The sequence below is a fragment of the Balaenoptera borealis genome (assembly GCF_965194805.1).
Source record: "Balaenoptera borealis genome assembly, chromosome: 1".
NCBI lineage: Eukaryota > Metazoa > Chordata > Mammalia > Artiodactyla > Balaenopteridae > Balaenoptera > Balaenoptera borealis.
The window spans coordinates 85,544,371-85,563,608 of record NC_138860.1 but is presented as its reverse complement, the minus strand read 5'-3'; the positions used below and the strand labels follow the sequence as shown (position 1 = coordinate 85,563,608).

Genomic DNA, 19,238 nt, shown 5'->3' with positions numbered 1-19,238 from the left:
TGGGGCCTTATTGTCTCTTTTTACAACTATAATCAGGCCTTTCCCTCTGATAATTGTTTTAACCTCCTCAAGATTCATTTCCCTTCTTTCTGCTGTACTTACTGTCTTCCTTCTGTTGACTCTTTTTGGGAATAAGGAGCAACAGTCTTATGTCTCCCCTCATCCTCAGCCTTTCCTTTAGTTTGTTTCTTCCAGAACCCTCTTTATAACATACTTCTGTGTCCTTGATTTTGCTTATGCTTGAAAAGTAGGCCCACGATAGTCTTAAAACTAAAATGGTTGCTACCATTACTTTTTTTTTTTAAAGCAGCTTCCAGAAGGTTTTAAGGAGTCTAGAAAATTGCCTTCCTCGACTCACCCAAGACTAGCCGCTTTAGAATATGTAGTCTCCTCCCCAGAACCCGCCCCAATAGGCATGGTTTCTCTTTTGTGCAAACCTGCTTCTTGGGAAGGGAGGTGGCAAAACCTGTTTGAAGGTGAGGTTACTTACCTGCCTTCCACCCTTCCCTCCTCCTTGGAGGCAAGAGCAACAACAGCTGAGACAGAATAAGGGGATACAGACGTGTTGGGGAGCTGAGATATCCGGCTCCCCGACAACTCCAAGTGTTTAAAGGCGACAGGAAGACTTCTGAAGATGGGAACTGTACAAGAGGAAGGAGAAAAGACATTAGATCTCAGGTAAGGAAGACGCTGGCTAACTTGATTGGAAACAAGGAGTGAATAGTCTTAAGGGACTTTCCCACCATCCAGCTCTTTCCAAGTCAAATCTCGGGTTCCTAGAGGAGATAAGACTGTAAGAGAATTAATTTGCAGAGAAGGGATGGAGGTGGCTTTAGGTAGGAAATATCAGTGAGGTATGGGAATTAGGGAACAAGGGATTCCAGGATAATTCCCTATTGCTTTTTTTTTTTTTTTAAGGAAGTTTCTATGTTTTGTTTTTGATAAATCTGCCCCGTTTTCCGCTTTCTAATACCCACCCTCCAGAATGGCCATCAGGAAAGCTGACCCAGAACTAAATTAAGGTCCAGGTTCTCCTTCCCAGCAAATCTCTCTTCCTCCTTACCTTCTTCCCCTACCCCTCTGCCATGGTTTCCCCTCACCACTCCCTAGTGTGGTGGAGGAAAGGCAGGCCTGACTAGGTGACATCTTCCCCAACTTTGCCCAGTGACAGCTGGGCAGGTCTGTCGGGTTCCAGCCAATTGTAATGTGAAATACCTCTCACCCCTACTGTGCAGGTGGAGCAACTGCCAACAGGTAAAAATAATTAGCTTTACCTTCCATGCCTGCTCTGCTCCTAAACCCAACTAGGGGTGATGGCTTTCTAACAAGTGGTGAAGGTGGTAGAAACATCTAGGAGACAAGAGATCTGACTTCTTTTTAAGGCCTGCCCTCTGCTCTGTACCTTCATTACTGCTCTTCATTCCAGTTCCCTTAAGACACTGCCTGGTTTGTCTCATAATAATCTTTTTTTCTGGGAGACTATCTATAGGGTCGGGGAGAATGCAGAAACAGCTGTACTAGGAGCATCCTTGAGACTTGAGGAACTGGAGCTGAAGGAAGACTGGCAGGATGAAGAATTCCCTAGGTGAGGAAGTATGAGCGAGGCTGGGAAAAGGGAGGGCTGGTCACAAATGGAGGGCAGCGATGGTAAACTGGGACTTGAAGGAAAGAGGTGGGGAAAATAAAGAAGAGGTGATAACATCATGGCGGGGAGATGGAATTGATAAGTTGATACCAGCTTAATGCCTTTAGCCTATATTTCTTCCCCCTTTTCATCTTTTCCCCTCTAGATTGCTTCCTGAAGAGGCTGACCCTTCTGGAGATCCTCATAATCCTGAAAGAGACTCACAGGCAGGTACGTAAATTAGAACCCAGGCCTCCCTGATTCTGGTCCAGGGAAGGGTTATGCCACCCTATCCCTTTGCAGTTCTACTTCCCAAATGTCCCGTGTTAGTCCTTCTTTAGAATTCACACCATATTATCACTTACATAGACAGGAATTCTAGTATCCCCCACCAACACAAACCCATCTTTCTCTTCTTTTTTTTTCCCTCCTCCAAACCCAGGAACCCCCAACACTTTAGCCCCGTGTGGCCAGCGCCCCATGCGTAAGCGTCTTTGTGCCCCAGAGTTGCGACTGAATCTGACTAAGGGGCCTGGAGATAACGGAGCTTCTCCCACCCACTCTGTACCTTCCTCTCCTGATGGCAGTTCTGACCTGGAGGTAGACGAGTTGGAGACACCTTCAGACTCGGAGCAGCTGGACAGTGGACATGAATTTGAACGGGAAGGTGGGAAAGAAAGCTGAAGACTGAGCTGGTAGAAGTAGAGGCCAGTGTTAAAAAAGCTCAGGATGGATTTAATGGGACTGAAGTTAGAACTAATAAGGGGGGACCAAGAGGTAAGACCAGCAAAATTTCCTCAGAATGGAAAGGTAGAGCTTATTGGTCCAATGTGAGAGTAGTCAGTATAGGGGGAGAAGGGGGTACTTCATTTATTGAGGGAAATTTTATTGAATAGCTGTTACATTGCTATCATTGAGCTAGAACTGAGTTATAAAGATGAATAAGATAATCCCTACCCTCAGGGAATTCTCTGTTTAGTATGAAATAAACACATACACAAATAAATGCAGTTAAAGGTTATGATCTACATGTGTATAGGGTACAGTGTAAGCAGGGAGAAGGCAAAGGTCAGTTCCACCTGAGAGGTGTTAAGAAAGACTTCACAGAGGATGCCATTCTGAGCTTATCAGGTAATTGGAGAGGCATTCTAGGTGGAAGAAGCAAATTGGGCAATAGCATGGCATGGTGGGGAATTCAGAGTATTAAGTATGACTATTTAGGTATTAAGGAAAACTTTGTTTCTTCTCTACTCACAGCACTTTTGACACCAAATGTATGGGTTTTCCCCACACCAACCAATTCTCCAACTCTCCAGACACAAATTGGGTGTCCTACAATTCAGTCACGACACTTAACTGGAGTTAGCACAGACACCACAGGTTAAGGGCTCACCCACAAGACTGCCCCAGACTTCAGACACCAATCACACGTCCAGGTTGTCACCTGTGCTTCTGACTGACAGGTGATAAATCAGAGGTGCCTGCCACCCCCTCCTCAGTTTTGATAATGTGCTAAAACAGCTCACAGAACTTGGGGAAACAGTTTACTTACTAGATTACAGGTTTATTATAAGAGGATACAGATCAGGAACAACCAGAAGGAAGCAATACATAGGACAAGTTATATGAAAGGGGGTGTGGAGCTCCGTGGGTGCACCACCCTCCCAGCACCTCCATGTGTTCACCAACGCAGAACCTCTCAGAACCCCTTCAGTTAGGGTTTTTTTTATGGAGGCTTCATATGTAGGTATGATTGATTGAATCACTGACCATTAGTGATTTAGCACAACCTCCAGTCTCTCTCCCCTCCTCAGAGGTCAGAGGGTAAAAGTTCCAAACCTCTAATCATGTGGTTGGTTGGCCTGGCAACCAGCCACTCATCCACAGAAGTTTTCCAAAGTCACCTCATTAACATAAACTTCTGTGGTTGAAAGGGGCTTGTTATGAATAGGAAAAGATACCTCTTTTACCTTTATCATCAGGAGCTGTTTTAGAAGCCAGGAACAAAACCAAAATATATATTATTATATCACAGAATATAATATATATTCTGTGGCTGGGAGGTGAAGAGAGAATGACAAAAGACTGTTAAGTAGGCAAGGGTTAAATCATGGAGGTCCTTGCTGCCACATTGAGTTTAGATTTTATCCTGTAGGCAATGGGGAGTCCCTTGAATGGTTTTAATCAAGGGACTAACATGATCAGATTTGATGGCTTTCAAAAGATTGAAAACAACCTAAAGGTCCATAAATAGGATGTTAGTTCTACAATATTACAGTACATCCATACCATGGAATACTAAATACTAGGCACTATTTTTTAAGATGAAGCAGTTCTTTTTATTTCTATGGAAAGATCATGCAAAATTAGTGAGTATAGTATATTGTATTTTATGTATATTGCCATTTGAGTGAAAAAGGGAGAGAAGAAAAGAAACCTTGCTCCAGCAGTGGTGTAAAGGGTAGACTGGAGGAAAACAGACAAGAGGCAGGGAGACGAGTTAGGAGGCTAGTACTAAGGCCAGATGAGAAAGGCTCAGAACCTGTACCGGGACACTAATAGTGGAAAGAATGATAAAAGGATATAATGGAGATAGATGGAGGAGGATCTGGGGTCCTGTTGGCTTGACGGCTGGTAGAGAAGAAAGAGTCTCTGTTGACAAAGAGTTTTCTCTCTCAGGAAACTAGATGGATGGTGTCATTCATCAAGAAAGAATATGAGAGAGAGGAGGAAGAGAATGAGTTTGAGTTGCATTTGGAGTCTGGTGACTTGGAGATGACAGAGAAACACAAAATAGTGATGTCCACTCTAGGCATTTAGGGATATGGGTCTGGTGGTAGGAGAGAAGTCTGGGTTAGAAAGGAATCATCGCCTTACTGGCAGTAATTGAAGACATGGGAATAAACAAGCTCACCCAAGGAAGGAAAAGCATGGGCAGAAAGAATCTGGAAAAATGGCAAGGGCCATCAACCTACCATAGTGTAAGGTTACCTCCAGGCCATTGTCTAGTGAAAAAGTGAAGATAATGAGTCACAGGAAAGAGAAACCAGCAAGGGGTTGGGTTGATCGGACAAACTAGGGCTAGAGTCATGGGTAAAAAATGAGGAATTAGATGTTGAGGTAATAAACTCTAAGAATCTGAGGAACTTACAAGATACTGAAGGTATGTATTCTGCCTTGTTGATCCTTCCCCATCCCTCTTTTTTAGATGAGCTGCCCCAGGCAGAGGGCCTGGGGGCCAGTGAGGCAGCTGAAAGGCTGGGCCAGGGTTGTATGTGGGATGTGGCTGGAGAAGACGGTCATTGCTGGAGGGTGTTCCGAACAGGACAGCGGGAGCAGCGAGTGGACATGACCGTCATTGAGCCCTATAAGAAAGTCCTATCTCATGGAGGTAATGGAGGGGTAAGAACTGTGACTTCTTAAGTAAAATGCCGAAGCTGGAAATTCAGTTATGGGTTCAGAATCCTTCCTGCAACTTCTAGAGACCCTCAGAGTCTCTCAACCTAAACAGATGTACTGTCCATCAATACTTATTTGTTGACTGAATGAGTTTTCCCCTTCTCCTCCCCAGGCTACCATGGTGATGGCCTCAATGTTGTCATCCTCTTTGCTTCCTGTTATCTACCCAGAAGCAGCATCCCCGACTACACCTATGTCATGGAACACTTGTTTAGGTGAGGTGGAAGGCTTAAAGTGCTCCAGAGTGGATGTTAGAGAGGGAAACATTCAAAAGAACCCCTTCTCTGATCAGTAACTGATTGTAGAGTCTACAGTAATGTGCCTCTCACTCCCCACAACCCCAAACGCATACCTTCCCTGACAATTTCATCTCCCCAGGTATATGGTGGGTACCCTGGAGCTGCTGATAGCTGAAAATTATCTGCTTGTTCACCTGAGTGGAGGCACAAGTAGGGCCCAAGTTCCACCTCTGAGCTGGATACGCCAGTGTTACCACACCCTGGATCGGCGGTGAGCCTCTAGGACAAGAGGGCTACCATGCTCTATCTTATCTTTTTCTTTTCCATCTTTCCATACTTTCTTCCATTCAATCTCTTCCACTTTTTTTTTGACCGCGCCATGTGGTTTGCAGGATCTCAGTTCCCTGACCAGGGATTGAACCGGGGCCCTGTCAGTGAAAGTCCGGAATCCTAACCACTTAGCCACCAGGGAACTCCCTCTTCCACTTTTCTTTGTCCCTCTATACCCCTTTCCAAGCCTCTCCTATCTTCTGTCCTCTCTTGGAGTCATGGAAATCTAGTTTCAAATCTTGCCTTTATCACTTACTACCTTTATAACTGTGGACAAGTCACTTAACTTTCTGGGACTCAGTTTCCTTCTCTGTAAAATGTCAATGATAATACCTTTGCCACTGAGTATTTGAATCAAATCAACATGGCGCATTGCCTGGCACATGGAAGGCAGCCCTTCCTTTTCTCATAGTCTTGCCATTTATTTCACTTTTCACATCTCCATTGTCTTCTTTTCTTGTCTGCCTTCATCCCTGACCCTTATGCCTTTTTTCCTTGATATCCCTTTTCTTGTTTCCTTTCTTCCCTCCGTCTTCCATTTGCTCACTTTTCTCTTCTTGTTCCTTTTTTTTTCTCCTCATTGGTCTTCACCTGATCATGGAGGGATGGAGGAGTATACAAAAGGAACTATGGGAGCGTAGGGCACAGGAAAGAAGTGGGGTAGAGAAGGCCAGGCTTAGGTATTCCAAGAAGAGAGTTTCCTAAAAATGAGGAGGCTAAGCAAGATGGATGGAGCTGAGATTGCAGTTAAAGGAATGGGGATTCGACCCAACTATCAGAGAAATCTAGAAATTAGAGAAGAAGGGAAGGAAGTTAAAGTACAGAAGGTAGCTCCACCTGATCTTCAGGCATGAAGGTGGAAGGAGAGTGGAATGGTCTCATGTTCTTCTTCAGGCTCCGGAAAAACCTGCATGCCCTGGTGGTTGTCCATGCTACATGGTATGTGAAGGCATTCCTGACACTGCTTCGGCCCTTCATCAGGTACTAGCTTGGGGGACAAAGACCCCGTTTCCGCTCTCCCCATTTTCACAATCAAGATTAAGAACTTCTTGCCCCACCCTGACTCTTTCTAGCCTTAACCACTCTCTACTTATTATGTTTCCCTTTGTAAGGATCTCCAGGAGCCCTCTTCCCCATATAAAACACACTTGGTTGATCCTCTCTTTTTAGTTCCAAGTTCACACGGAAGATCCGTTTTCTGAATAGCCTTGGAGAGCTGGCCCAACTCATCTCCTTGGATCAGGTCCACATCCCAGAAGCTGTCAGACGGTGAGTCCTGGCTTAAGGATAAAAGTTTGGGATGGGATGTGTAAGAGCCAACTCCCACTTTCTTAATGCCTTGTTGGAACAAAGGAACTAAAAGACAGAGGCTCTGCTTTCAGAGGCTTCAGTGTATCTGGGAAGACTCCATACATGCAGGACACTACTGTATCCAACAAGAACAAATGGAAAAAATTAATCCTATAAGTGCATCAAGGAATAAAGGAGTAATCACAGCACAGAATTTAGAGGAAATTCAGACCAGCCCTAGAAATTAAGAAGGGATATGTTGGCAGTGAATAGGAGAGAATATCCAGTGGGGGAGGGTTGCTAGAGAGCAAAGGATCCTACATGATGACCGACCCAAGCATCTAATCTACCTCTTCCAGTTCACCTGGCTTCTCTCCCTAAACCCCCGAGTAAAACCCAGTCTGCTCCTTTACCACTTTTTTCCCCTCTCTTTCTCCTAGGCTGGACCAGGATCTCCATGGCTCAGGAGGGACCTAGCATAGGACTGGAATAATGAGCTTAAGAACCAAGCAAAGATATTGATCTGCTTACACCCTAAACCCTGAAACATCTGAGCTGTTTTGTAAATCAACTCATCCTCAATCCCGTACCACTGGATCTTCACATCTCAATGGGATGTCGTTCCTTCCATGACCCTGACTTCAAAGCAGGGCTCTGAGGTTGGGAACCTGATGTGCTGGGTGACTTTCATTTCAGCTGGAGGGGTGCATGTTGTGGCATTTTATATAGGACAGTGCAAAGCTGTGCTGCTTTAGCTGTAGAACCTTGGGCAAATAACCTCCTCTCTTTGAGTCTGAGATCCTTTCCACCTGGGGTATTCTAGCAGTCTGTGAAGGTGAGGGGTGGATGGGGAGGGCAGGGCTCCTGCTGGGAGCCAGGAGTCAGTGCCCTAAATGTTGACGAGCCATTCTGTTTCCCTCTTTCCTTCAGTAGTCTCATCTGCTGCCTGTGAGCCTGGGGAGGGGCATTTTCAAAACCTGTATTTTGTCCTCTTTAGTAAATTCAGATCTGTAGTGATTAATAAACTGCGATGAGAGATTCAAGCGCCGCGCCGAGGAAGTGTACTACTCTTTCCCCAGCCCCTTGCATCACAATCCGTCTGTCGGTTCTGGCACAGGAGTTCTTGCTGCAGAAGTTCCCTGGGATTTTCAGCTGAGCCCCTGGGCCTGCCGGAGCTGACCCGGGGGGAGAGGGCCTGGGGGAGGGGCGTGGCGCGCGCGTCAGAGCCCCCCTCCCCTCCCCCGCGGGCCTCGGTTCTAACGACCCGGTGGGTCGAGAGCCGAAGGGAGGGAGAGAAGGTGGGAGCCCCGGCCTTCCTCACTGGCCTCCCTCCCAGCCCCACACCGTCCAGCCCCATGGTCCCCGCCGCCGGCGCGCTGCTTTGCGCCCTGCTGCTGAGTCTGGGGCCCCGGGCGGCGGGGGCCGAAGGCTTGACTTCGACCGCGATGCCGCGGAACAGTCTCCGCTTCGGGGGCCCTATGACCCGCAGCTACCGGACCACCGCCCGGAGCACCCGGAGCGTTGTTTCCCAGAAGATGAGGGTAACAATGGAGGATGAGGACGACGTCGTGGCCGTGGCCGACAGCCTGGCAGGCCCGGCCGCTGCCGAGCTCTTGGCCTCCACGGTGTCCACAGGTAGCCGGTCGCGTTTGTCGGCGGAGGAGGATGGGTCTTTGGAAGAGGGGGTTGTGATTTACGCCAGAAAGAATAACACCGAGTTGGAGACTCACAATACGACTTCCAGTACACCTGGGGGGCCTAGCCCAGGGTTTACAGCGAATGACCAGGATTCCGAAATCAGGATGAGTTCAAGCCAGCGGCCCTCCACCTGGAAGGCTAACGTGGACCAGCTGCTCTCCGACACTACCCTGAACCAGTGGTCAACAGCACGGTCCACCCGGAACCAGTGGCCACCGCCCTCGCCCACAGCCATGCCAGCTCCCGAGGATCTGCGGCTGGTGCTGATGCCCTGGGGCCCGTGGCACTGCCACTGCAAGTCCGGCACCATGAGCCGGACCCGAGCCGGGAAACTGCGTGGCCTTTCGGGGCGCCTGCGAGTTGGGGCGCTGAGCCAACTCCGCACTGAGCACCGGCCCTGCACCTACCACCAGTGCCCCTGCAACCGCGAGCGGGAGGAGTGCCCCCTCGATGCAGGTCTCTGTCCTGACACCAGCTGCACCACTCAGACCACCACCAGGGCCACCACCACTACTCCCTTTCCCCCACTAGTCAGCCGACTCAGACCCACCCCCTTCATCCCCAGTCTCAGGCCCAACCCAGCCCTTGCTTTTTGGAAAAGGGTCCGGACTGGGCTGGAGGATATTTGGAACAGTCTGTCTACAGTGTTCACAGAGATGCAACCAGTAAGTGTCTAGTGATGAGCCAGCATCTTTGTTAAGGCATCTGAAAAGTCCTGATATCCAGAACCCTGTTGCTAAGCCAGCCAGTGTGTCTGCGTGAACTGTTGCTTATGTTTGGTTATTGATTCATAAAATGCATTGGTTATTCACATTATTGTTAGCCATTGATTCCACCTATCATTTCTTGAGCAACTGCTGTTTGGCTATTAGGCAACATGTAGGTCATTAGATGATTATTGACCAAACTGTTAAGATTGTAGATATATAAAGAACTCTTGATGTGGAGATAGTTGATGGATGTGGAAGATTTCGTAGTTTTCAGCTTATTAACGCAGCTTAACAGTAACAGCTGCCAATATCTGAGGTCTTCTTATGTGCACTCTACCTGGATCAGTCCTCACAACAACTCTATGGTATTATTATTACCACTTTACAGATGAAGAAACAGGGGGTTTACAAAGTTAGTAAGTAGTGGAGTCACAGCAGGATTTAAACCAGGTTTGTTTGACACTAGTGCCAATGCTCTTAACCACTACTAACCCAAAGAACTGTCCTCCTGGGATTATTCCCAGAAACTTAAGAATTCTCAGGGAAGGATAGTCCTCTACTTCACCAAAAGAGCTACCAAAGTTCCTGATCGACCTGATAAAATATTCTCAAGGTCTCAGGATGACAGGACCTTTGGGGAAAGGAGAAGGACAATAAAATATATACTTGGTCATTCTGTCAGTTTCTGTTTTCGTCTCTCTCCTTGCTGTGTCTAATACCATTATTCAATATAAAAAAGAAGCATAAATAGTGGGCAGCAGTGTTAACGGAATGAGGGTTTGTGGGGAGAGGGAGATGAGGCAAGGAGGGGAAAAGAATATGGATGTGGTTATATTTTCCCTTTTCTCTATTTTGTTTCCTTACCCAGATAAACAGAAATCGGAGGTAATGGCCACTTCAACCACAAGAGGAGGTGTCAGCATCTCAACCTCTCTTCCCCTTTCAATCCCAGCACCCACTGGATATTTTTAGTACAGAAAAACAAAACTAGAAAAAAAAAACATTTTTTGGTCTTGTGTCTTTCTACAGAGGTACCTGAGGGAGGGGAGACCATAAATCTCTTGAACCTTAAGACTGAACTGTGTACTAGCAGCATCTGGCTTGGTCCCTTCCACTGTCCCCCAGGATAAAAATGTTGATATTGCTCATCTTCTTCATTTCCAAAGTTGTTTTTAAACAAGTACTTCTTTAAAGACTTGAAAAATCTCAGATGAATGCCAAGAAAAAGGAACAGGAAGAACAATGAGTTGAGCCCTTGGGAGGTGATGGTTATCTTCTCCTTGCCTTCACGACACTTGGCCTTCTCTCCTCAGAAAGGGCAAGGTTGGCACAAAATTCCATGACAGCCACTTTCTAGGAGTTGCCTTCATTAACCACGTCTACCCTTTAACCCAACACACACCTGTAGTGATTACTCTGGGACTATTTTGCTTAAACTTTTTTTATTTGAAAATGTATTTAAAAGTCCAACAATTTTTAATATAAATTATGACTCTCAAACCCATTCCCATCACTCTAAATATTGTTAAAGTGATGGTAGCATACACATTACAGAAGGTAGCTAAAGGTGAGAGAGCACCAAAGAAAAGATTGTGTCTAAAGAATAGGCAGTAGAGGGACTTCCCTGGCCGTCCAGTGGTTGAGACTCCTGCTTCCACTGCAGGGGGTGTGGGTTCCATCCCTGGCCTGGGAACTAAGATCCCACGTGCCGCGTGGCGTAGCCAAAAAGAAAAGAATAGGCAGTACAATAAGGCTCAAGATCAGGGTGACCGGAGATTCCAGGAGTTCCCCCATCTTTCTGCCCTATCCTGTTAACCCTTTAGATCTAGTATAACCCTCAGGCTATTCAGCTACTTTAGGCCAACAAGATGAGCTACTTTCAGAGCAACTAGCTAGACTGGAATTGAGTACATTGGGAATGTATCTCTATAACCAAGCTTAAACACTAAAAAAAAAATCTGCAGGAAATACACTGAAATTAGAACCTCAGTCACTATAGGTGGGGGCAAACTGGATGGATGGTGGAATCAGCAGAGTGGATCTTAGTTCTCACATTCCTGACCCCCACTACCATTAAACAGGATTCTTCCTGTTACTGAGCTAATGAGACCTCCGCCTTCTCATCTCAGAGCAGGCAGGAGCTCATCTGTTCTGCCCTCCTAATCACCCTGCAAGGAAGGGGCCAGAACAAAACACCTGAGAAAACTGAAAATGCCTAAAGACCCTACTACTCCTACATTATTTTCCCACCTAAAGCAGACTCTTCAGCCAGGTGGGCAGTGGGACCTGGTCTTCAGACAAAACTCCCTGAGTCTTATTTGTGTCTGGTTCTAGGACTAGGGCACAGAAACAGAGCTTAAAATTTGGGGAGGATAAGCTGGGGTATCTATAGCTCTACTGTTTTTCACTCCCTCCCTTCCCCAATCCCCCCATACCCTGTTCATGTCTCCACACTGCAGGAACCCCTCCTCCAGGGAGCATAAGGATGGAGAAGCACAGTACACGTCCATCACAGAGACATGAACCCATGCAAGCACAAGCAACACACAATAAAGAAGTGTTTGGAGATTATGTGCAGCCTTATTGAACCTACTTTACACAGGGCCCTAGTTCATCCATGACTCAGGCTTAGGATGAACAAGTAGAAATCATCTGAGAGAAAAATATCTCGACTCTATAGCGCAGTGGCTCTCAACTGGGGGTGATTTTGCCCCCTCGGAGACATTTGGCCATATGTGGGGACATTTTTTGTTGTTATAACTAGGGTGGGCCAGGTATGCTGCTAAACATCCTATAATGCACAGGACAGTCCCTCACTACCAAGAATTATCCAGCCCAAAATGTCAAAAGTGCCTAGTTTGAGAAAACTTGCTCTAGAGGTCTTCCGGCTCTCATGCCGGAGAATCTTAAGATCACTCAAGGATGATTGTTTTCAACCTATTTATTTCACCACCACTCCCATTCTCAGTGATCAGTAAGTCTACCCTGAGACATAACTCCTAGTTTTGCTGCATTCTGGGTTTCTCTCCAAGATCCCTCTTCTTGCTCTCTAGGCCAGCGGGGAGGTGGGCAGAGGGCAGATCCCCAAGACTTCAGGTTAAGACCCACCTCTTAACTCTTATCCAGTGGGAAACAATAAGGCTCCTGACAGGGATGGGGTTAAGGATAGAGGTAGTAGCAGGATGGGGGTAATTAAGAGAACTCATCTTAAATTGAATTTTTAATTAATTTAAAAAAAAAAGGGAAAGATCTTAGGGAGCCAGCAATGCTACAGAAACATAGGGTTAGAGGCCTACCTAGAGAAAGACCCTGGTATCGGCAGACAGATACTGAGGGACTGAGTTTCAAGTCTGAGATCTAAAGAGAAAAAGTAGACTAGCCAGTGGTCACCCTCCCAGACCCTGCTTGACGTCTGCTTCAGTTCATTCCAGGACGAAAGATAAGGGCAGGGAGGTAGGGAGCTTCTTAGCAAAGCCGGCTTCAGCTTTGGTAATCTCACCTACCCACCACATTTAAGGAGTTCCAGGTTAAGAGTTTAAAAACATATGGCACCTAGACCGTCATTCAGGAGAAGGGAACTCATTCCAAGTTCCCAGAAAACTCCTATCTCAGATCTGATAGTGTCCAGGGCTTCAGCTGAGCTCCTTCTGGCCAACCAGTAGTCACTTGGTCAGTCCTGCTGCCTTGACCCCATCTCCAGGAGGGGCTACAGCCAGAGGGAGTAGAGGGAGTCCAGCCCCCAAGCCATTTGAGGCACTATTAGACAGATAGGGAAAAGAGGGGCCCTGGGGTTACTGATTCTAGGAGGGAAACTGGTAGGGCCGGCATCTCTTCTGGGCTGGACAGGGTGAAGGCTGGACACACAGCAGAACCTGATTAAAGGAAAAAGAGAAGAAGGAAGATTAGCCTCGAAGAAAACCTTAGGGAGAGGGTACCACCTGGTTCACACTTAACTATTTCCACAGTGCGCTCTTTTTTTCTATTTCTATCTGTCTGCACATTCCTTTCTCTCTGCTTTTCTGGATCCTACATTTTTGACTCTTCCATTCTAATTCTTTCTTCCTCCCTTCACTTTCCATTCTTGCAGAGGATCACGGTTCTGAGGCAGGGGGCTGGAGGTGTTGGATGGGTTTCTCTAATCACTCACCAGTCGTATTGGAGCTACAAGCCCCTAGAATTGCTCCACGGTCTGTCTCGGTTTCCCTTGGATCTCATCTGCTCCTGAACTGCACCTGTCTGTGAAAAAGCACATGTGAGACCCTCTCCTAAATCTTCATATGGCATGGTAAAAGAGCTCCCCTGTGCCCTCCGGGGAAGAGGTTGACCCCATCTCCTTGACAATAAAATCAATCTGAAAAGGTTAAAACTAATCTCTATTCCTCCAAGGGAAGTCTCAATGCCTCCCTTCACAATGACCTTCATGAGGATGAGACAAAGTGGGTCTTTTACTAGTAAGATTCTCTCACAAAGGACTCTCCCATATTTATCTGTGTTTCATAACTGGTGAAAAGATTCCTTCACTACCTCCAAGCCCATTTCCCTTATTTTGAGAGCAGAAATGCATATTAAACATTACTTAGGATAGAGGTGCTCAGCCTTTTCCCTGTCCCAACACTCCCAACCACAATATGACTTACTGTGGCGCTGAGACAGCAGTTCTTAATTAATAGAAGGAAGGGTTATGGTTTTTGGAAAAAAGCCCTCCAAGTAACTATTAAGTATATATATCCTCCATCCAATGAAGAACAATCTGCTAATTGTAAAGATGAGGGAGCCTAGGCCAGAGACTTGAAATGTCAGATCTCAGATTTATGCAGCCTGTGACCAGGACTAGAATCCTAGCTTCTTGCTTCCCATCGAGTATTCTGTTATGCCCTCAGCTTAAACTTTCAAAAAAGGGCACAGTTCTAGCCCACAACCTCATATCAACCTCTCCCCATTCCCTTGTTACCATGCCAAGTCCATCTCCGGCACCCATCTCCCCAGAGCCAATGTGAGTCAGGTGGACAAAATTCATTGGTTCCCCAATCATGGTCCGGTCAATCCGTCTCCTCTTCTTCTTCTGATTGGAGAAGACAGGGAGTTACGTCACAGTGGAGAAAGGGAAAAGAGTTGAAAACCACTAAGGGACGAGCTAAGGGCCTGGTGGGAAAGGGGATACGGCATTATAGCAGGGAAATCACTAGGGTATGAAAGGCAAGGTTAGAACAACACAAACAGAGAGAGGACACAGGCAGGGTGGTAAGGGCAGTGGCCTGCAGAGTGAACACTGGACAAAGAAAGGACATGTCAAAGTCACCTCTGGCTGATAAGGAAACAGTGGGGAAAACTGACAGGTATTAAGCTCCACCTACAACCCCTGTCCAACTCAAAATGGACGGGAAAAAGAAGTGATAGCTAGGACTGTTCACTTCCTCCCTCACCCAGTCCCCTTCATTCCATGTACACACCTGCCAGGCCATAGAAGCTATCCTGACAGAGAAGGAGGCAAGAAGTGTGCTTTTTAGACGGCGGATCTTAGACTGACGTATCTACGTCCCAGTATACGGTAACTGGTTTCTGTGTGTTGGGGTGGGGTGGGGGAGACTTACCGGCTGGGGTTTCTCTACCACACAGCAGCCCAGTTTGTGCCAAAATTCACTCATGTTCCCCGATGGTTCCAGTTTCACGCCTCTGCCTGAGGCCCCAGAGGGCTCTTGCTCTGGTGCCTTGACCGCCCACTCCTCACTCCCCTCAGGTGTAACAACACCCTGGGTTTACTCAGCTGGACAGGTCTAGAGAAAGTGGAGTCCTCGGAGCCCTTAAGCTGAGCGCTGAAGGTCAGTGTCTCAGACCCTGAGAGACTAGCAAGGTCGGAGAGTGGCGTGGGCAAGCAGGTACAAGGTTATGTCTTCCACAGACCTGGAACCCTGGATGAGCAGAAAGTAAAGAGAGAAGAAAAGTTAATGAGAAATCTCCACTCCCCCACTCTTTGAGAAGGCTCCTGAGGAGCCCATATCTTCTTGCTCCCCTGTAAAGGCCCTAGTCCTACAACCAACACTAACCTTCTCCAAACATAAGAACCTCGAAGTCTGACTCTCAGAGAAAGGCAAAGAACCAAAAGGGCACCAAAGGGTTAAGGAACAGTAGCTGCTGGTACCCACGGAGGGGAGAGGAAGGGGGCTGGAAGCTAGGAAGAGAGGATGGGAGGGGACTAAATGATACTGGCAGAAATGAGCAAAGTTTGGGGGTGCTACAAGCTCCACCTCCCTTCTCCCTTGGTTTAAGGCAGAAGGGGAGGGGCATTTAAGTGACTTTGAAGAGGAAATGGTGGTTTTTTGTTCTCACAAACAAGGCCTCCACCCCTGACCCTCCCTTTTTCCTTACCTTACTCTGAACACCTAGATTTTCTTTAAGACCAAGAGAGGCCTTGACTACCTAGGTCCTAGGTGACCAACTGCAGCAGGTTGGAACCTAAGACTTTCTACAGTGAGGAATTTCTTCCCTCTCCGTTCCCTGCCCTTGTTCCTCCTCATTTCCCTCAACTGAGATCCAACCCCTCCCAGAAGCCATTTAGCAGTTTATTACTTGACCTTGAGATCCTTCCTGAGGGCTGCCTACACTGTTTTATCTGTGTTCTGTATCAATGCACTCCTCTGTGTGCACCTCTGTTTGCACATATGTGGCATGACCCTATCACCATGTGTGTGTCTTGTGGAGATCATCTGTGCACAGGTTGTGGGTACACGTGCCAGGTATCTTCTGTCCCATGAGGAATCTTTTTCCAGCCTCCCCACCCTCTTCACATGTCCTGTCGTGCCACTCTGCTCTGTCTCACACCCCATAGGGCCTGGGCCTCCCTCCCTCCCTCCTCCCCTCATGCTGTGACCTGTTCTCTCTTCCCTCCTTACCACTTCCACCCCCAATCTTCATCAGCCAACCAGACATGAGGAACTTCCCAACAGCATTAGTGTCCAAGGAAGAACTTCCTCCCCTCTTCATTACTGCCAGCCAGGGTAGGGCACATATAGGTTTCCTCTATTTTCACTGCATTCCCCTAGTCCTATAATACAACCAACCTCAAAGATTCCAAACAGGGCAGTTTCATGCACATTACACTTTAGCCTGAATAGGAATCTCCCCTCCCTCCAAGATTGGAACCCTGATGCTCTGGCACCCTACACTGATCTAAGAACTGAGAGGGTTTTTTCTCAGCCTTGAGATGAGATCACACAAACACTGTGACACAGCTTCTGAGGGATGGAAGGACCCGAGAGTCCAGGCTTTCTCTTACTTCCCTTCCCACCACTGGAGGGGAGGAGTAATGAGACAGGGCGGAAGTCAGAACACGGCTGTCCAGAGAGGGGAGCTGTGGTCAGTGGGGAAGTCAGTCAGTCACAGGGTTTGTCGTGATGGTGGTGGTGTTGGGTGGTAAGGGTTGGGGGGGGGGGTGGAAGGGGATGAAGAAAACAATGAAGAATCAGAGGAAACCCCCAACACTACCAGACACGCTGTACTGAGACTGGACTCTCCCCCAACACCCTCCTTGCTCAAAGCTGAGTGAACAGAAGTGGATGGTGGGAGGGAAAAGGAGAGAAGAGGGGGAGGAGGAGAGAGGGAAAGGGGCAGTGGAGGGAACAAGGACGTTTCTGTTCCTTTTCCAGGGACCTGGCCAGGGCTGGGTGGAGGGAAAGTGTGTGTGTGGGACTTGGCATGAAATGACCAATGATGATGAGAAGTGACCAGGAAATTCCATTCCCTAGGACACAGGACATAAGGGTCTCTGAAACCTGGGGGTGGGGTCAGCGTGAGGAGAAGACTGGGCAGGGTGAATGTGGTGGTGGTGGTGGTGGTGGTGGTGAGGGGGGAGGGGAACAGGCCAGAAAAGGAAGTAAGAGTGATTGGCTGCCACTCTCCTTTAAAATATCTAGAGAAGAGTGGGTTGAGGAAAAATGAAGTCCTCAAGTGGTCAGCCCAGGAAGAAGAGGCACCTGAACCCACTACACGCTATTTCAACTCCACAACGAAGGAGAAGGGCTGGGTAAACAGTAGGAGGGGTCAGGATTAGATCGTATAAGGCCATACCCTGACAGCCAAGTAGTGCTGTGACCTGGGCCTGAGTCCCAAGTAGGAAGGGTGAAATACAGAGCTGGAAAAGACACCAAGGTCACAGTAGAGCTTAAGAGCTTTAAAACTATTGGGGAGTGAGCAGGAGAATGGATGGGAGAAAGGTTCCAGGGAGGAAGGATGTACAGAGGTAGTTCCCTGGTCCTGTTCTAGCCCCAAACCGGTTTTCCCGGTCCCGCTGACTCCAGCCCCAAGGCCTCCTACCCGCTGCCTGACAAGCCTTCACAAGAAGCAGCTGGAGAGAAAGAGAAAGAGAATTGAGAAAATGGAGCGGGCAATTCTGGCTTTGAGCCCAGGGCTGCAGCTGGTCCCCTATGGAGACCTCCAGACATGAGGGCTGCTGCGGGGCTCTGGAGAAGTGGGGGTGGCCCCCAACTTTCAGTCAAGTGACAGGCATTTGCCCCAGCACCGACCGTGCCCTTCCCCAGGCAAGGTCCTGTGGAGGCTTAAGAGGAAACAGGGCTAGGCCCTCAGCTCCCCCTGCCCAATAGGTTCAGTCACATAGGCTCCATTTCTGCCCACCCCCGGACTCTACCCAGAAATTCTCTGCTCCTCCCAAGGCTGAACTAACATTGGGCCTCTCTGTGAATCTTTCCGACTTTGTCACTGTCTGGCGTGGCTGCTTGTCTCAGATTTAGACCTTCCCGGACCAGCTCTGCTTCAGTTTGCTGGCACACGCCAGCACCGAGGTTGGTGAGTCTCAAAAGAGACCTTCTTCCCACCTCCCGTCTCCCCCCCAACACTCCAGACCCGTCTTCCCTTCTGCTCTTCACCGGCCTCACCTGCGCACCGCCGGAGCACGGACAGGGACGGCTCCTCAGCCGGCGCACCCCTTTCGCCACCGACCCAGCATCTCGACAGCCGTGGACGCCCTCCTCCCCCACCCCCAGCATCCGGTGCGCCTCCGCCTGACTGGGCAGGCGGGGCGCACGGGCCGAGGGACCGAGCCCGAGGCCTCACCTGCTCTGCTCCGGCATCCAGGCGTCCGGCGCCAGCTGGTGGGGGGCTCCCGCTCGGTGCCCGCCAGCGTGGGGTTCCCGGGCTCGCTCCTCGGCGCGGTGGGGGAGCCGAGGGCGGAGCGGCAGAGGTGCGGCTGGCTGAGGGCGGAAACGGCCGCGACGCGATTACGAAACCCGTCCGGCTGGGAGCCGGGCGCACAGCCCCGCTCTGGACTGAGGTGGCGCTGCACGACGGAGGGACGTGGGAGGGGCCTCGGAAGCCCCCGAGGGCCGCCGCCCCTGCCGGGAAAACCCGGGAAAGCGGACCCTCGAGGAAGGCCTGGCACCGAAGCTGGACTCTCCAGAATCGTGCGTTCCGTTTGCGCGTCAGGCGTTGCGGGGCGAAAGGAAGCGGAGCCCCTAAATCCTCCGGCCCCCCACCTAGTTCAGAGATTGGCAGAAGCACACGCATCCCCGATGTTCCTGTGCCCTACCGCAAATGCAATAGGGCTAGGTTTATTTACCCATTGTGAGGGTGGGAAGGCAAATCGGGAGGGACGGAGGGAAAATTTTTGTGATCTCAAAAACACTTCGGGTAACCTGAAATCCTTAAATTGGGGAATAAAGGGACACTCCTCTTCTCCACGTTGTCTAGAGTCAAGATTTTTAATCCATACACCTAAAATTAGAGGACAATTAACTACTCATTCATTACACCCTCAGTCTGCACGGGGGAGCTGGAAGAGCTCGGGAATCAGACCAATAAGCCTACGGAGATGCTTTAGTCCTGTCTCCCTCCCTCAAGTGTTCTGGAACCTATCATTTGAATTAGCCGAGTCAGGCC

At 48.6% G+C, this 19,238-nt stretch overlaps 3 protein-coding genes across 12 annotated transcripts; 2 read left to right on the top strand and 1 right to left on the bottom strand.

The window, feature by feature from the left end:
- Positions 1–101: 101 nt before the first annotated feature.
- BNIPL (BCL2 interacting protein like) lies at positions 102–11,344 on the top strand. 9 transcript variants are annotated; one of them, XR_014236022.1, is made up of 11 exons: positions 102–678; positions 1,490–1,585; positions 1,791–1,855; positions 2,067–2,291; positions 4,833–5,015; positions 5,196–5,298; positions 5,462–5,593; positions 6,547–6,633; positions 6,823–6,921; positions 7,383–7,601; positions 10,219–11,344. XR_014236022.1 is itself a non-coding variant. In XM_082361995.1 (10 exons), exons 1-10 carry the CDS (start codon positions 635–637, stop codon positions 7,417–7,419), a joined length of 1,071 nt encoding a protein of 356 aa, XP_082218121.1. In that variant the 5' UTR covers positions 102–634; the 3' UTR covers positions 7,420–7,985. The 9 variants fall into 9 exon arrangements, 7 of the variants coding, with proteins under 7 accessions (XP_082218121.1, XP_082218124.1, XP_082218125.1 ...); XR_014236023.1 differs by lacking the exon at positions 10,219–11,344 and adding an exon at positions 7,949–7,985; XM_082361995.1 differs by lacking the exon at positions 10,219–11,344 and having other exon boundaries at positions 7,383–7,985.
- LOC309614155 (protein MENT) lies at positions 8,124–11,344 on the top strand. Its single transcript, XM_082362094.1, has 2 exons — positions 8,124–9,305; positions 10,219–11,344. The coding sequence occupies exons 1-2, from the start codon at positions 8,298–8,300 to the stop codon at positions 10,237–10,239; spliced, it is 1,029 nt and encodes a 342-aa protein (XP_082218220.1). The 5' UTR covers positions 8,124–8,297; the 3' UTR covers positions 10,240–11,344.
- CDC42SE1 (CDC42 small effector 1) lies at positions 10,776–18,560 on the bottom strand. 2 transcript variants are annotated; one of them, XM_082362362.1, is made up of 5 exons: positions 18,417–18,560; positions 14,942–15,259; positions 14,302–14,412; positions 13,498–13,586; positions 10,776–13,222 (listed from the first exon to the last, which is right to left on the bottom strand). In XM_082362362.1, exons 2-4 carry the CDS (start codon positions 14,993–14,995, stop codon positions 13,512–13,514), a joined length of 240 nt encoding a protein of 79 aa, XP_082218488.1. In that variant the 5' UTR covers positions 14,996–15,259; positions 18,417–18,560; the 3' UTR covers positions 10,776–13,222; positions 13,498–13,511. The 2 variants fall into 2 exon arrangements, with proteins under 2 accessions (XP_082218488.1, XP_082218489.1); XM_082362363.1 differs by lacking the exon at positions 18,417–18,560 and adding an exon at positions 18,239–18,385.
- Between the last annotated feature and the right edge of the window lie 678 nt (positions 18,561–19,238).

Excerpts from the sequence above, each read along its gene's own strand:
- BNIPL (XM_082361995.1), top strand. The coding sequence starts at position 635 with ATGGGAACTGTACAAGAGGAAGGAGAAAAGACATTAGATCTCAG. Across the intron at positions 679-1,489 it reads GAAAAGACATTAGATCTCAG|GGTCGGGGAGAATGCAGAAA; the intron begins GTAAGGAAGACG and ends GACTATCTATAG. Across the intron at positions 5,299-5,461 it reads GTCATGGAACACTTGTTTAG|GTATATGGTGGGTACCCTGG; the intron begins GTGAGGTGGAAG and ends TCATCTCCCCAG.
- LOC309614155 (XM_082362094.1), top strand. The coding sequence starts at position 8,298 with ATGGTCCCCGCCGCCGGCGCGCTGCTTTGCGCCCTGCTGCTGAGTCTG. Across the intron at positions 9,306-10,218 it reads TGTTCACAGAGATGCAACCA|ATAAACAGAAATCGGAGGTA; the intron begins GTAAGTGTCTAG and ends TTCCTTACCCAG.
- CDC42SE1 (XM_082362362.1), bottom strand. The coding sequence starts at position 14,995 with ATGAGTGAATTTTGGCACAAACTGGGCTGCTGTGTGGTAGAGAAACCC. Across the intron at positions 14,413-14,941 it reads TGGTAGAGAAACCCCAGCCG|AAGAAGAAGAGGAGACGGAT; the intron begins GTAAGTCTCCCC and ends TTCTCCAATCAG. Across the intron at positions 13,587-14,301 it reads CCGGAGATGGACTTGGCATG|ACAGGTGCAGTTCAGGAGCA; the intron begins GTAACAAGGGAA and ends GCTTTTTCACAG.